Source organism: Linepithema humile, chromosome 6 (genome assembly GCF_040581485.1).
Source record: "Linepithema humile isolate Giens D197 chromosome 6, Lhum_UNIL_v1.0, whole genome shotgun sequence".
Taxonomy (NCBI): domain Eukaryota; kingdom Metazoa; phylum Arthropoda; class Insecta; order Hymenoptera; family Formicidae; genus Linepithema; species Linepithema humile.
This window is the reverse complement of record NC_090133.1, coordinates 897,334-915,536: the sequence shown is the minus strand read 5'-3', so window position 1 is coordinate 915,536 and position 18,203 is coordinate 897,334. Positions and strand designations below refer to the sequence as shown.

At 35.5% G+C, this 18,203-nt stretch overlaps 1 protein-coding gene across 3 annotated transcripts in view; it reads left to right on the top strand.

Annotated features, from left to right (window-relative positions):
* Sarm (sterile alpha and armadillo motif) overlaps nt 1–18,203 on the top strand; it is a 75,374-nt gene that overhangs the window by 4,798 nt on the left and 52,373 nt on the right. Inside the window, exon 1 of one of the 3 annotated variants that reach the window (XM_067357186.1) lies at nt 2,074–3,164. The exons of the other annotated variants lie outside the window; for them this stretch is intronic. Within the exon in view, the coding sequence (XP_067213287.1) occupies nt 3,078–3,164 (87 nt within the window). The 5' untranslated portion in view covers nt 2,074–3,077. Of the gene's footprint in view, nt 1–2,073; nt 3,165–18,203 lie in introns of those variants that run through there. 3 annotated transcript variants of the gene reach the window in all.

The window sequence follows — 18,203 nt, the reverse complement described above, 5'->3', positions numbered from 1 at the left end:
TAAAATGTGTACTTGTTTAATTCGCAATTATTGTTTAATTTCAAATTTAATTTTCTAGTTGAACTTGCCAAATGTGATATAATTGCTATATTAATTCCTTTATTCATTAATTTGTCAATCATATTATTAACAAAAAAATTAGTTTACTTACATTTTGACGTTCTGCTCTTCCATCTAATCTCGTAAACCCGTCGGAATATTTCACTTTTCATGGATTCACATTGCACTTATCATTGAAACAGTGATTTCCAAATATATCCATTATATTAAATAAATCCATTATATTAAATTTTACTTATTTTTTGAATTTATTTGTATATAATTTACTTTTCTAATGATATAAATATTAATTCAAAAAATCTTAAATAAAAATAGATTTTGAATAAATGTATAAAATATATGCTAAATTTTAATATTTTAAATTTAATTATTATCTTTAATTATTATCTTTTTTGATACAAATCATGCATTTCGAAAAATATATAAAATATTACAAGGAAAAAGAGATGACTTCTCGACAAAGTTTGGAAATCACAGCAAGAATCACTTTGTTACTTTTTTTCGTACGCAACGAATATCGGCGGCAACGCCGGGTTTTAGCAATCACATTCTCGGCGTGTTTCAAGAAAACACGTGACTCGCGAGAGCTTTACGCGCGCGAACACCGATGCTCCTTGCATGCGTTGCCGTTTCAAGGACCGTTTATCGAAGATCCATCGCGATTATCAAGCGACTGTTACAACATCCCCCGCGACGCACTTGGGAATTTTGACTTGCACTGCACTTCGTACTTGCACTTCGCCTGTTACTTTTTTTTCGTACGCGACAAGTATCGGCGGCAACGCCGGGTTTTAGCAATCACATTCTCGGCGTGTTTCGAGAAAACACGTGAATCGCGAGAGTTTTACGCGCGCGAATACCGATGCTTCTTGCATGCGTTGCCATTTCAAGAATCGTTTATCGAAGATTCACCGCGATTGTCGCAACATTCCCCGCGACGCACTTGGGAATCAAATCTTCGGAAGCGATAGATTTTATATTACTCTAAAATAATTGAAAGCATCCTCTAATCTCTACAAATTCTCTCGTATCCTATTTTACATTAACAAGAAAAAATCGCGGAAGTCTCACGTCACTCGTCGATCGCCATTTTACCGAATACCGTATATCTATGAACGTAGCTTTCTTCACGATGCACTAAAAGTTACAAAAATGGCGGAAATTTCCATGGACAATATCGCGTAATGGATACCCCCCCCCCTCCTCCATCGAGACAAACCAAGCATTCTCTGAATATTCTTCATTCTAAAATGAGTTATTGTTTGATATCTAATGATACTTTACTTTTTCGCAACATGCCATTCTTTTGATAGCAGTGCCGAATATCGGAGTACAACTCGTTTTGAAAAGATGCGGTAATGGCAAGAACCGCGCGCGCCATTATTCTTTGCATTTATCTCGTCGTCATTTAAATATTAAACGATACCTCGCCATTATGCTTTGCTACTGTTTCACGCAGCTTTGAGTCGAATTATACACGCGAGAGATTCGTATTTCGTACATAATTATTATTTATAGTGCTTACCTTGCTGCGCTCGATCTTTTCGTGCTGCAAGAACGAGCGCCAGACGATAAAAAGGACTTTAGATGGCAGCCCTGGCGTCTTCATACCCGATTTAGGCTACTTTTCATTGGTCGCACGACAAGTGTAATCGTAATTGTACAAGTGCGTTAATTGGCTAGCGGAAAGAAGTTTCGAAACTTTAGAAAATCACTATTTGATAGCCAATTAGCATCTCCGATACATTTATCATATTTAAGATTCATATTATGTCCATCATCCGGAGTAGATAATCCATAACGTGCGTATCCAATAAGAAAACGTGTTTTTGAATAAAATAAATTTTAACGAATTCTTCCATCGTAAGTGTAGAAAAGCGTAATAAGGCGATGTTAAAGGAACAGATATATGCAGAAAACGCCGGCGAGTGCAAAACGCAACAGGTGGCGCTACCATGTATATTGGAGATCCGAACTGCACATTTACGAATGTCGGGAAACCGTGAGTTTCTAAGATAATTTAATCGGAGGAGTATCGCGTTGCACGTTTTTCTCTAATTATTCGCATTTGTGATGCTGGTTGCGTCGGCGCCGACGTAGGCGACGTTCGTCGTCAAGCGGGCGCCAAGAAATCCGAAGCCGGGATTCGATTGCGACGCGAGTTATATTGGAAGCGAGTAAGTGAGAGTGAAGCTTGCCGCGGACTTCAGTACGGCACCGGCAGCCACATTGAAATGACGAATTTGCTCGTTTTCCTCGCGGGACGACGCGTGTTCGGTCTTTGCGTCTCGGTTCGTTCATCAAATCGGTAGTCGTCAATGCGAGAAGTGTATCGGTGCATCCGTATCTATTGCAGTCGGACACGCGGAAAGCGAAGATTTTCGTGCCAGTTACGCAGTGGTACCGTGCGTATCGCGAATACATGGAGATGGAAACAATCACGGCGGCGACTTGATACGAAGCAATGCGAAGTGAGCGACTCATCTTCTGTATCGCGCGCGGGAAGAGTGGGCCGTTGTTTTGGTATATCGTAGCATTATTGCAGTGAACGGGGTACAGCATGTGGATGAGTAAGCAAGCAAACGAATCACACGCAGCGGCGACGACGGTCGAGCCGGTGACCTTTCCGGAGTATGACGCAACAACAGGAGCTGCGCGACACAAGGCACGCGCTCCTGCGAGGCAAGCGTGTGCCTAACGAGATGCTGAATTACAAAATTTGCGTAGAGACATCTTGTCGCCGGTGTTTCCAGAATCAATACAGTGATTTAACCTCTATGATTTACAATGTGGCGAAATCTCGTTACGAACTTTGCATCGCCAAGGAAAGAATCTTGTAATACGTGCAGATGCTGTTTATGATATAATATTATTTTACTGCGATTCGTTGATATGAAGTGGTTACGTTTGCATGGCGAACAATAATAGAAATAATTAAACGGTACTTTGTCGCGCGTCGCGAGTGATATGGTGATGAATTTGTAATCAAGAAGAGATCTAAACAATCACAACGAAAAATGCGTACCACGGCACCGCCGAGAGCTGTGAGACAGCTTCGAAGGAACGTCGGTCACGATGGTTCTCTGAACTACAGGAATCGATTGGTATGTTGATATATCACTTTATGTATTCCTCGAAATTTGTTTTATCTTTATGTCAAACGCGACAAACTTATCGTTCGTACGTTATATACGTGCCCGGCTTGTATGTACATATGCACATACATTAAATTAAACTGATTAAGTTAAACTGACATTAAAATATTATTTTAATCTTAAAGCTTTGACATGATATTTTTTATATTTAACATTCTTTAATTGCTATTTAGTATTTTTAGCTTTATAAAATATAAAACTATTTTGGGAGAGAAAAAAGCAACCATTTAGATTATATTTATAATATCATTGATTACAAAATTTATATTTTGTATTTTCAAGATTTTTTTAAACATAATGCTTATAACGGCATTATTTTTACTCTAAAATAAATATAAAAAAATAAATGGTACATACATAACTTTAAAGCAACTTGAGATAGAGTTGATTTCACCATTGTAGTGAAATTTTTGAAAGATTTTGTGCTTGGTGATGGCGATGCAAATAAGGGATGGGCTATCTTATCGAGTTGAGTGATTACTTGCTATTGATAATAAGCGATTTTAGCCGTGTAAATAACAAACGAATGTTTGGTGAAATCCGAATGAGTTGATTGCGATAATCCTTGCCTGTCTCATCGCAATATCAATATTTACTTCCGGTTTCACACTCTTAGCACCTTCAACAATTAAGCTATAAAAATAACTACTAAACTTTTTATGTCATGATTATTGTTATTCTGTGATGAAGCTTTGCGCTGTATTCTTTTACGACTCATTTATTCAATCTCACGATTGCAATTGCCGGCTATAAATACACGAAGACACGCGCATGCGTATGTGTGAGAGAAATATATAGCAACTTTAGATATTAATTTTAACGGAGACTCGAGAATACTCGTTGTAGTCACCCACTGTGACTTTAAATTATCCGATTTTCCTGACGTATTAGATGCTACATTATATTCTCGCTTGTAGATGCGAGTAATGAGTGCTAGATATTAAGATTTACGGAGGCACAGATTGACCGATGGTAGTTTTTTCAAAATCGACAGCCTCCAGCAATGCGTTACTAATGCACATTTAATATTGCAAATTTGCCGCCTACTCGCCTTAGCGGTGGCGTCAGCCTTGGCCAACATTTTCATCGTTATTACTTTTCCGTTTTCTTTTTCATGTGAAACTAATAAAGATCGCGCCCGCGGCGCCTTGAATTATGTATGAGATTCAAAATGGAAATGATGGTTAAACGTTAATGACAGTTTCCCTTCGGGGGCTTCTTACATCGTGAAATTACATACGTTTTATGGACGACTTGATTGCAGGATTATTGAATAATATTTAGAGTTAGAATGACGGATTGTTCATGAATGATTTTATTCATGTAGACTCTGGATTATCATTAATCCAAATTAAAATATTCTGATAGTTAAATTTTTATGTTGAGATAATAGATTTATTTTTAAGAATTTATTTTTTAAGCTGCTTTCAAAGTTTTTATATCAATATATTAGAAAAGAAAAGTGGAAGACACGCATTAGACAGTTCACACGTGAGCAATACTAGATGAAATTATTGTATTAGGATTTTTTTATAAGAAATGATATATGAATAATTAAACAATAATTATATGTGATTAGATATTTTTTATTATAAATTTCTAGCTTTTTTATATGACTCGATATCTTAAAAAATATTTACAATCTAGACATTATAACTCCTTCAACACTTAATGTAAAATCTATTAATCAATGTCAAATATCTTTTCATAAATTTTACATCGAAAAAAGGAGTGAAATTATCTAATTTGTAAACATCTCACATAATCGGTGATAAGTGGTTTGCCGTGCCATCAATTGATGGAGGGAAAGTCGATTGGATTAGTAATCCGACCTTCGACCTAGTCCGCGAGTTACGTTTCATCTTCAGCGTTAAAGCCACGAGATCCTAACCTTGTTGACGTCCACGTAACTATTAATGCACAAGTCGTGTAACGAGACGACGATGAGATTACAAGCGACAAGTGTTCCGCGCAAGAAATGTATCTCGGAAGAGAGATCAAAGAGATTCCACGAATTGAACTTTAATTTCTCAATCGGCAATTCAACGATTACCATCGACGAGCGATGACGATTCCTCGACGTAATCGCGCGCGGTGATTTTAACGCAAAGCCTGAAATTATACTAATGACAGGTGATGCTTAAAAGTTGCACCGGCGAGTATTAATGCAACATTGATTGAACGTTCAATGCAACGTGCGATCAGATAAACTTCTGCGTGAGCTTCAATTTAACGCTGTAATAAAGGCAATTTTTTCCAGCGATACGATCGACGTTTGCTTTAATAATTAATATTTGCTTAGGCTGCTTATTACTATGTAGATACGAGGAATAAGAAAATCAATGGAAAAATTTATATATTTAGTAACGATAATATCATCTAAATATTAGATAACGTAGATTTTATTTCTTTTAATTATACTGAATTTATGAGAATACCTTTTTATTATTTGCCACTTAAAAATAATGCAATCAATGCATTTAAGCATATAGCTTTATGCCATTGAATCCAAAATTAGATTGAACTAAGCTAGATTTTTTCGATTATAAAACCAATTTGTTACTAGATAATAATTATTAACAATATTTTCTTTGAGAGAATAAAGTTTAATCATGTTGAAAGATTTTCACGTGTTTGATCGATTTGTGCGAGATAAAGTGAGGAAAATTACACGAGAAATAAATAATAGCATCGCTAATAGCGATAAATTGCGGGGTCTCAGACGAAAAATATGAGAATAATTATTTTCAACAGCTGGAATGCATTTTTCGGAGAGCGCGACTGTAATAATTTATGCAAATCGCGCAAGGAATACTAGTTACCGAGTATTGCTATTAGGCAACTATACAATAGTTGCCTTATCGGTTAGTGAGAGCGAAAGTAGTCAGCAGATAACCGAAGAATCGATCCGTGTGATCGTAATTATCGCCATAATAACCAGTGATTGAGATTGGCCACGCTTCACCGATTTACAATCTCATCGATCGCTGATTTCGAGTTTCGCAACCGAGTATAATCCTGTTAATCTGCTTCTTCTCCACGTAATCGCAGAAAGATTTGCCACGTATTTACACACGAGTGTTTAATATAAATTATGTATTATAAAAAAACGAAAAAATTCTGTCATTAACTGTTGAATTGTAATTCCATTGTAATAGTAATCACTTCCTTTAGTTTGTTCTAACTAATCTTACGGTTACTTAATAAATTAATTAAGAGAGAGAGAGAGACTATTGAAATAACGTACGTAAGGATTTATTATTATTAGAATAAAATGTGTTATCTGGCAACTTTTGACACTTGAAGATGTATTTCAGTATAGAATAGTAGTTGTTACATTCAATCTCTTTTGCATTTTCGAATGCAGTTGATATTTTTTCGAAATGATATCATGTCAACTTGCAGTGCAGGTTCTGAGAGCAGGCAGACACTATCGATCGAGAGAAAGGCAAATCGATACAGTATACCTGGTGAAGGTCCGTGCCGATCGTTGAATGAAATTTAAGTGGGTCGCGCATGAATGAAATCGTGCTCGCCCGTTTCGTTTCCTTCACGCGCATACTACACGCTCGCGAGTCATTTTGCGTAGGCGACCGGATGCGATTTAAAGCGATTGCAACCGACTTGTTGCAATTCTCACTCGATCTTTCGGATCTCTTATCGACCCACGTAGCAATCTCTTTTCCATTTTCTTTTGAAAACGGAGAAAAATTCCAAATAATACTGATAAGTTGATTTCGTAAAAATTTATATGGCAAATATCTATTTTTTATCAATTTTGTTTAAATAATGAATATATTTGATGTCTGCGTCGTGAATTAATCGGCCTTAAATTGATTGTTAGATGAACTTTTTTTAATGCTCAGTGTTTGCTTTCTGAACTAACTAGAGCTGAAATTAGTGAGATTATTAGTAGCCGCGTTAACCACCACTGTTATTACATCCACATTAAACAGAGCAATTTGAATCACGAACTTTATTTCAGGAGTCAAAGCAATTCTAAAATAGAATTCCACGGCAAAAAAAAGTAACTTGTCTATTTAAAAAACTAGGCTTTCTTTTCTGTATCTCTGCGTACCTCTTTTTTCTATTCTCTTAATTAAAATCAACAGATATTCATAACGGCAGTTTAATATTTTTGCATTTTATTGTTTTTTAAGCATATTAATATTTAAAATAGGTCAATCTCTCTCTCTCTCTCTCTCTCTCTCTCTCTCTCTCTCTCTCTCTCTCTGATAAATCAATATTTAGAAAGTAAAATTTTATATATACACTTATACCAAAAGTATATTCGCATAAATTAATTTAATAAAAAATAGTTGTGCAATGTAAATGTTAAGACAGATCCTATCATTATTATTCATTAAAGTATAAAAATTTAATTCTCTTCTCTTTCTCTCTTTCTCTCTTGCGCAACGCTTTTTAAGGAATACGTGGCTCATACGGGTTCGGGCGTCATATCGCAGGTCTTCCGGCATATATATCGTGCTTCTTACCTACTGCCAGGATGCAGAATTGAAATTGCACGCCTGTGGCCTCATTGAGAAGACGTCAGTGCATTGCGAAAGAAACGAAGCCACGTGCTTGTAAATGTTACGCATCTCCTTACGCGAATAGAAGCAAAACAAACAAAAGTGGATGATACGTTACAAAAAATCAAAACCAATTAGAGAACAATCAAGAATATACAATCATAGAATGTTGTTAGAATTATAGTTCTCGCCACTAACATAGACAAAGATCGGGATAAAGATTTACATATTTTTGAGAAGAGAAATTTTGAAGTTAACATTTGCGATATTAAAATATAAATTTCTTAGAACATAAATAATAAAAGATAATTACGGAATTATTGATCCAACGCTACTGCGTTGATTAAAAAAACAAGATAATACATAAATACTTATTATTAAAAACTTGTAAGATCGAAAAATTTTCTCTCACGCCTTGATAGTCAAAGTTTCTCGGAAGAGTTCAACACGATTGCATTCGATCTCTCGAGCATGCCAGGCTCAAAATAATCGAAGAACAAAGATGCTTTTGGCATCGGTCTGGCGTTTCATCATTCTGTTTATACAGTGTCACAGGGAAACTCGAGACTGCACTCGCTGCCAATCAAACTCTATCCCGTGTCATCTTTTCTTTCGAATCCTTAATGGACAGTTGAGGAATCAAATGCGACAAGCAGATGACATAATTGCAACAATAATTTTTCAATATTCCACAATGAATCAATATATAGGACGATATTCTTTATTAATTTTAAAAATAAAATTTTAAAAATACAAACAAATGTGATAAAATTATAAATTAGATGCAAGGCTCTGATCAATTATTTATGATTAACGTGCCTTTCTTCCGGCTTACGTGATTGCAAATAGCTGCCTGAAGCGAGTTTCGCGCGTAAAGCTGTAAAGCCGATCTTTAGAAGAGTGTTTACGTAGTGCTCTCTTCACGCAGAAACGTCGTCCGCTAGAATCCAAATAATCATGGAAAAACGGTGTTCCTGGCGCGCTGACAAAAGTGCTTCGTCAACATTCGCGGCATTTGCGGCGTCGTAAAGGGAATTGAAGTTACGCCATAAAATCTCCATGAATTCAATCCGCGCGATTTTACATAATCATTTAATAATGTGCGCTAAAAGATTAACGCTAAAAAAGATTAACGCTAAAAACAAAAGATTATTTCAATTAAGACATATTTTTAATCCGAACTACTCAAAATATTTCGATTTTTATTACAGATTGATTATTATTTATATTCGCATTGTTCATACAAAATATTCCAATCTTTTATCTAAACTCTAGTCAAAATATTTAAAAAGATTTTAAAAATATTTTAATTACGATTGAAAAAGATGAAATAATAAGAAATAATAAGAAAAAAGGAACAAACAATTATGGATACGAATAAAGTGCTATTTAAAGATCTTATCTTAATTAATTATTGAATAGATAAAAATTGTTTGTTTATTTATATATACACATATATATTGAGTATAAAAATCACATTGATTAATCTTTGGCCATGATTTATCTTGGATTCTCGCGGGGTGATAGTTATTCATAAATCATTCTTATGCTATTCAGGTCGCGCTGAGCACCTCGTGAATTATTGGACATAATAATTGACATAAGTAATGAGATAGGATAATGAGATATATACAGGAACATTGTAACAGTAGTTGTCAGATCGCGATAAACCCATCATATTTACACGCACGTTGAAAGTAACTGCGCGCATGCGAGAATGCGCACATGCGAGAACGTGCGGTAACATTTTATCTTATATCTGCAGTGAGTCTTTGTCCAAATCTTTTATGTTTGAAGTATGGCGAATTGAAATTGTAGATTTTTTTTAGAAATTTGAATATTTGAGAAACTTTAGGAACTTTAAAACTCTTAGAATTTGTAAGAATTATAAGATTCTTAAAGCGTTAGAATTTTAATACTTTAGAATTTTTAGAATTATTAAGTAAAATTTCAAGATTGATTATCTGTTGCATCGCAGCGCATTACAACTGCAACATTGCAAGGTCAGCAGTGAAACGTAGTATCGCGATGCAGGCAGTCTTCATAAAGCAGTCAGTCATGATTATTTTTCCGATCGATACGATATCCGTTTGTTTGTTCACCGCGCTAAGTGGTGCCACGTTCTCGCGATTTTCTCTGACGCAAATTAACACGTGTGACGACGCGTTACTTTAGATTATTTTTCCAAATTGTGCAGTGCGTTTATATGGGATGATTCACATATAAACGAGCTATGACCAAAGCGACCAAACATATTAACACTTTGCCACGTTTAAGATCTTTTTGAATCTGTGAAGAATAAAAATTATTTTCTCTGTAAAAAAATTGATTTTGCAAATTATCTCAATATAACTTTGGACGATTTTCTTTTTCGCGAATCCTAGGTGTCGCGAAACGAGTCTGTGAAAGGCGGCGTTATAATTAATAACCGCGCAGGAAGGCGCGTGTTGCTCGAATTAGACTTGCAAAGCACCGGTATGCCCGCGTGCGTACCGGTGCGTTTGTATCAAGTAACCAACCAGCCGTCACGCGAGTGTTATTAGCAAGTCAAATTTCGGAATCGTGTCTTAGGCTTGGCCTACGGAAAAACGCGTACGGTTTATTTGCGTCGTGATCGGCTTGCAAGATTAGACCCAAGATTCGTAATTCGCGATGTACAACAATGTTATTTTAAAGACGAAGCAATTATTTAATATCAATTATTCAATAACAATTATTTAATATCATGTCGATAGTATGCAGCTACGTTATCTTGTAAAACTTTGCCTCTAGAATTTTCTAAAGAGGATAAAAAAAAGAGTGAAAAATCTATTATATAATTGCAATTATTACACAAAAAAAGTCAGAGGAAAAAATTTTAAGATAGTAAAAAATATAGAATAGGAAAATATATAAGTATCTAAATTTATCCGCCGCCGTAGCTTTAGATCCTACCGCGTATTTAGCCATCCGCCGATTGAAAACTTAGGTTTTCGCGTATTTACATATTTATTTCCATTAAAATTGTAATTTATTATCTAATCCCTATAAATATTCACATCTATTCATTCCTATCAATATTTAATCCCTATAAATATTCATATCTATTCATTCCTATCAACTCGCTCAAAACATTGTTTTGAATTAAAGTAATTAATTATTCAATTATCCGCGACCTTTAATGCGACGGAATGTCTTAACAATGTATTTTGTTGCGTATTTTATCTTTCTTGCTTAACGCATTGTATAATAATAATCGCATAAATAAGGATTAAAGCAATTTCAAGTTTTTTTCGAAATTGTCATTGGCGTGATTGGAAATTTGCGATTGTGTGAATTTAATTCGCGAGAGATGAGATATTAAAGTTATCGTCACTGTAATGTAGGCTCGTTCGCCGATCTATCGGTATTTTCTTTTATAGTAATTATTCACGATAATTACGGACTACCGACTACATCCAACCTCGTTCAAAGAAAGATTAATGCAAGATTAATCTATCACGAGAACGTCCACGTGTTTCTATATTGTGTGGAAGATGTGTCTTCCCGATTATCGTTAAATCACATTAGTTTGTTTATTTCTTATCGCAGGCGACGCAGTCGTTGTACGTGTAATTTCAGGCGAGTCGTCTTTTTCATTAATCAAATGCGATCTTCGTAAAATACACTATTCTCTGTATTGGAATAACATATTTTTACATGATTAAAATGTATCTCAGATTGTATTCTATGAAAACATATTCGATTAGTAAAAAAAATTTTTGAATTATTTTGATCGCTATTCTCTGATTTTATTATATTTGTTTTGCATTATTAATACTTAAAAATTTTTTAATATTGATTCATATAAGTATTATTAGAATGTTGTTCTAAATATCGATGATTCTGTAATTTGTCTTCGCTTTACATTTGAATAATCGTATCATCATTTTAACATTTCATCGATGCTTGAATCATTATTGTCACGTTCCGCGGAATTAAATAACGCAGGCTAGTCGCGCATTCTCTACCCACGTGTGCCGGATTATGTGCGTAATACTTAATGGATGACGGTTAAAGGTAGCACACAATGTGAGCTAATACGAGGTGCCATTTAGTTAGTTAAAAGTCCTTGAGAAACTCGCTTACACCAATAAATACGACGGGACATCGCGGCAGTTATATGTGTCATTTATCGTTAGCGGCGGAAGACTGACCCGTGAAATAGGACATGTCCTCTCCCTATTACATTCGTTTAGAAATTATTTTATATTTCGATGATTGTAGGATAATTGAAATGTGTCTAAAAGCCATGTCTTTCAAAAACTATTACGTAGACAGACCGCATCGTCGCATTTGCAATAAAATTCGGAATACAAAAAACTTTTTCTTTAAATAATTGGACTTCGTTTTTTAGCTGACATTCCGAAACGCCGTTCCTCTTAAGATTCGTCCATGAAAGGCGTGTGTGGGTTATAAATTTGCGTTAACGACTCAGCATGTTTCCTGCTCGTTGTTTTCTCGTTTTTTTTTGTTTTTTTTTTTTTTTTTTCGACAACATCGTTTAAAATCAGCACGTGTCTCCTGCAAAAGGACACGGAGAATTTAACGGCATAGCAAGACCGGAAACATTAATGTCCTCGCGGACTTTGGCTTTGTTCGCGTACACTAATGAGCGTGGTAATTCCCAAAGCGTAACACGGCCCCGCGAACACCGGCTGGGTCTGCTGACCCAACCTTGAAGAGGAGAGGTGTGTTATGCAATGGCAAGACGCATACGCAAAACATGCATGGCGCAGCATCACCGCAACCCGTCTAAATCGGCCTGGTCGCTGTTATTCTTAGATTGAAATTTAAATCATCCGCACGCTAACAATAATACCGAAACGCGAGACTATTATTGCAAAAGTCGGAATAAAATTTTAGAATTTTTTTTTTTTTCTACAAACTGCTTTGCATTTTGAATTAAATTTTCTTTAATCGGATTTGATGGAAATACAATTTTATTTGATAGCTCGTTCATACAAATTAAATTTTCACACATTTATATTATTTCTCGGTTATAATGATCTATTGTTCAATTTATTATTATTTTACGTAGCGATTGAAAATATACACCCGATTTTATCGCTCATTCCTCATTCACATCTCTCACATGGACGAAAGAGATTTATTACGACGCGAAATAATGCATTCATTGCACTGCTCTTGCTTGGCAACGATCGGCTTGCTTGACGTTGGCTCGTGTCCCTATTACGCAACGCGATTCGGCGAAGAAAGCGCGTTATTCGTGTAACCGGGTCGCCCCAGTGGGTGGCTGGAAAGCTTCTCATAATTTAAGGTCTAATCTAGAGATCGACGCCGGCTTTCTTGCTTGTTTTTCCCTCCTCCTCTCTTTTCCCGTAGATCGCGCGCGCGCGCTGCAAGGACAGTGCACCGTCGCGACGCACGTCGGTGCATTGTTGCGGCAACAATGAGCGATAGCCACTCCTCTCCATCGCGGTACCGTTGCCGCTTACCTACGTACGTATTATACAAACAGCCATCAACAGCAACAGCTAACGTACCGCTCAGCACGCTCATAAATTACATGTTTCATAATTCTGTCGCGCTAAAGACTCGGGAGAACTGCTCTGTCGCGTTTGAAGATATCATATTAAGGCATATCTGCATAGATACAATTATGCTGCCGAATGAAATGTCTGCTTACTGCTGATGAAAATACTCTGACCACACATTGTATCTAGATGCAGAAATACGCGTACGTATAGTTCGGTCACGATTCGAGTTAAATTTCCGCGAACGCTGATATATTCAACAAGTACAATTACACGATAAAAAATGTTTAGATGCAGTATTTAAAGCGATGTACCTAGCGAGTAACCGCAGATGGTCCGCGTTTATGTAACGGCGTGAGAAAAAGCATACAAGGGTTAAAATCGTTGCATTCGCGACACGAGGACCGCAATTACGGGCATAACATATTTGCCTTGCAATTAGAACGCGTTCCGCGAAAGCGAAATTGATGTCTGCTCTCGATTTGGCCGCATGTAAACTTGTTGAAATTGCTTGCATCGCTGTCATAATTCATAACCGCCCTGCGTTAACAATCGTGTCGTTGTTACTGCATTATGCAATCAATCATCTAATGGAAAACTTTATTAACTCGCGAGCGAGCGATGACATGAGCGATATTCGCAACATTCGTAACATTGCGCGACATATTTTCCCTTGCGCTTCTGCGCGTTCTCGTTATAAATCTGTCATGAAACAGAATTTATTGTATCTATCATAAACGATGATACGATTAGTCTTTTAATAATATTAAAATAAAACAAATTAGACTGATTTACCGGTATGATGCGCAAGATCTATCTTAAATTTTCATCTTTTTTATAAGGTTATTTTTTACATTTGTTATTGATTTAGAACATTTTATTTCTATACTTATATTTATACGAAAGCATTTAATCCTTGCTCATACATTCTCGATACTAGACATCATATAATGTTATTTATTGCTGTTGGCTCTTTTACACGGCTTAGCTATGTTATATCTAGCATGACTTGGGCGTATTTTTCATTGAATGCAAATAAATTTATCTATATCTCGATATACATATATCATACTACGATTCTCATGGGAAACTTGAGAACCTCTGTCACGCGACCTAATAATTTCTTCTTCTTTAAATTTCAGTGAGAATTTCTTTTTTTCCTAATACTTAGTCATATTTTAAATATATGATGTAACAATCTAAAAAATAACTGCAAACTGATATTTAAACTGATATTTTTCTTGCAGATTAGGTTTTTTTATTAGTAGATAGCTTTTTTGTATCAATAAATAAGCGAAAAAAAGTAAAATTCTTTTAATTATCGACTTAATAACTCGCATATGAATCATCGCTGCACATGTATTCTCGCAAATTAATCAATCGTCGATTAATCAATCTTTATTCACATGACGTTGTGCATGCGCGCGAAGGACTCACGCGAAGAAATTTGTAAAACCGCGTATTCTCCTTAGGTGTGATAAACTATCTTTATTCACAGCTATTAAAATCCGGCGATATTTTACTTACTTTATAAATGCAACATGTCGCGACTATGTAATTGCGAACTATACATGCAAGACGGTGTGTGTGTGCGCCAAGAACATTTTTAGATACTTGTATATTTTAGGATGCATCTAAAATTAAAGCGAGATTGACGTGTGCTACATTAGCTCGCGAGCTATTATTGTTAATTATAAATCAATAGACAGAATTATTCAAACAAAATAACTTAAAGATATTCACAAATGTAAATTAAATTATAAAAAATGTTCATTTATTTAATTGAAATATAAAACAGACGAATTAAAATAAAAATAAGTTAATATGAACTGAGAAACATTGTAGCAGTTTTACGCAACGAGGCACGGATGAATGTGTCAGGGATGTGCGACAGCTCACGCTGCGCCCTGACCTTACGCACACACGCGCTAATGAATCGCACGCGTTACATTGTATAACGTTTTAACAATCCGCCGCCATTCTTGTGGGTGTCGGCGGCGGTATACGTCTCCTACGCTCTAATGAGAATTGATGTTTCCGACGATTACGTTTAATACGCCCTTCTTCCTTGCCAGAAGGCGGAAATTGTTTTACTCACACACTTACATCCGTCTCTAAGTGAATCCAGAATTCACGATGCATTATTTTGTCGCAAAAAAATTTTTTTTTTTTTTTTTTTTTATTAGTTTTACTAACAATTTACTAATTTATCGGTTTTTTTTACTAAGATTTATTGAAATTTAAGATAAATATAATACTATGAAGAAATAATTAAATAAAATAATAATTACAGCTAAAGAGTCGTGATCTACTGTCGTAGACAAATAAAAAAAATTGTTTGAAATTTTCTTCTCCATTGTTGCAAATTGTGCGTTTAGACTCGTGGAATATCTTGCGCTTGGTGTCAGCGATTTGAGGGTTAAGCTCCTACGCTCGACCTAAGATCGGTCACCCGATGTAATCGAATATGTATGAGTCTATGAAGCGGTGGCGTGAAGATGACAAATGACCGGACAATTTTACAGCGCATACCGCAGTCATTTGAGCACGCGTTGCACGACCGATTAAACCGGGTAGAAACGGGAGAAAAACAAATCTGTAGTACTCTATACTTCAATGATTGAGATACTTATTGCTAAACCAATCGACTATATTTTAATGAAATATTACATTTTAATAGAAATACACATATTAAACGTACAATTGTGAATAAAATTTTAATATTTAATATATTTTAGAATTACATTGCATAGTGGTTGAAAATATTCTCGATACTTGTCAATCAAACTATGCAAACGCTAAATTTTTTCTGAAGATAAATTGATTTTTTGGTAACTTTTCTGCTGAGTTTTTTTCGTGAATTTATAATTTTAAAGAATATTCAGGAAAGATTAGATCGCAATCGGCTATTAAATAACAAATTACTCGATGAAGACATAGAGTACGGGCGCGATGAATTTCAGTCACCGCCAGCGGCGTTCTCCCGCTCCCGAGATTAATTATTTCCGGGATACATTAGCGCCATATACTTTGTCGACAAAGTAATAATGGCAACACGCGCGCGATCCCAGAACCGATAAAACGTGGTAACAAGGTCTCGCGAATTAAATAACGGTCAGACGACTAGGAATAATTTTGCAAATTTTAACGCTTTGGTTTGTAATCGAAGTGCATAATGTCTCTATAATTATTTTTGTAAAGAGATTTTATCATAGTTATATGCAATTAGCTCGTGCAATATAAATTTATGAAAAAATAATTTATCTAGCAATCGTAATAAATTAGGTAAATAGAAATGGAAATGTGCAAACAAGTAATATATGAAACAAGTTAGAAATTACGGACACAGATTTTGTAAAATACTTACATTTAGGCGAATTGAATTTTTAAATGCGCTATAAATTTTCAACAGAGTATATCCTTTCTCCATGTAGTAAGAGTCGTCTGTCTTTCAAAATACCCGATTGATATTTATCATCTCTTTGTTTGTCACGGTTTTGTTGAATAACCACGATGATTTGACTTATGAATTAATCAAGTCGCAGGAGCGACGCTTCGCTCTTTCTTGCCATACGCTCATTATTCTTCCTCATTCCTCCAGCTAGACGAATGGCGGCAGTTAATTAACGAGCAAGTTATGGAGTTTCTCTCGCGGCAAAAGGCGATTCGTGCAACGAGTGTGAGCCTCTTGCGAATTTTATTGTGTACACCGAGCGCGCCTTTGTTTAATATCTGCAACATTGTGTGACGCCGTCAAATATGTGCGTCCGGACGCATTAATTTAACGCACTGCAATTTTTCAAGCTGTAAGGATGGTTTTGTGATTCAATGGAAATCTCGTGAAGGTCGAACGGGCAGCTTTTGTGCAATAAAGAAGGACATTTATTTGATTCGTTTATGTAGAGAAGCATCTCTTACATCATAGTTTGATATGTATAATTATATGGAGAAATATACGTAATTAATATTTTTAAAAAAGTTGACATTTTGTATAATAAAGGAGAAACTCGATTACGTAATAATTATAAAATTAGAGAAGCCAGGTTGTCAAGCATTATCTGGAGAAAACGTTTCATACAAATCACATTTGTGTTATTTATTTACAAAATTTAAATATTAAATTTGTATTGTCTTTGACATCGAAAGAAACATGAGTCACATCTGCTATTACAACGCGATACACGTTTGACACGATTCGCGTCGTACTCGGTTGACGAAAGGAGGAAAGTCCCACGGATCGGTACCAGGAATCCCCCTATAAAGGTTGATCCGTGGTAAAGAAAGCAAACCGGATGTGCATACATATGAGAAGGCGTTGGCAATGTACTCGCGTTTTTGCGCGACTATCGTGAGAATGATAATATGAAAAAAACCTTTTCATTGAACAAGATTTATTACAAATTGGTCGAAGAATTTGTAGATAAAAGAAATCTACGTAGAAAACCTATAACATTCTGCGTAATATTATTTGCTGATCCTGAGAGTGCACTTTGCTTGGCGCCAGTCGCAATTTCCAGACACTCCGTTACATAAGCGTAGTACGCATTATTAACAGGTTAGCAGCTCGGTATTAATAATGTATTATTTCGCGAAGTTTTTGCACGTAGGTGTGCCCCCTTTGGACCCGAGGTTATCGCAAGAATAGGATCAATAATTTTATTGTTTCCATGAACGCGTGTCTTTGATTGAGAGCATCATGGCATCATGTAACGTCAACGAAATTAGTGCACGTAGGCGGAACACGATCATAAGGAAAATTTGCATTTTGCGAGTAGGCGAACGATATTTCGAAGAAAATCTTTGCCGTGGAAAAAAGTCTTGTGATTTCTGATTAGATAATGTAAAAAACAGTTTTTTCAATTTTTCTTTAAGTATAAACATATTTAATTTTGTTATTATATATTTATTGTAATGTCTAGTTTATTATTTCTTATAATTTT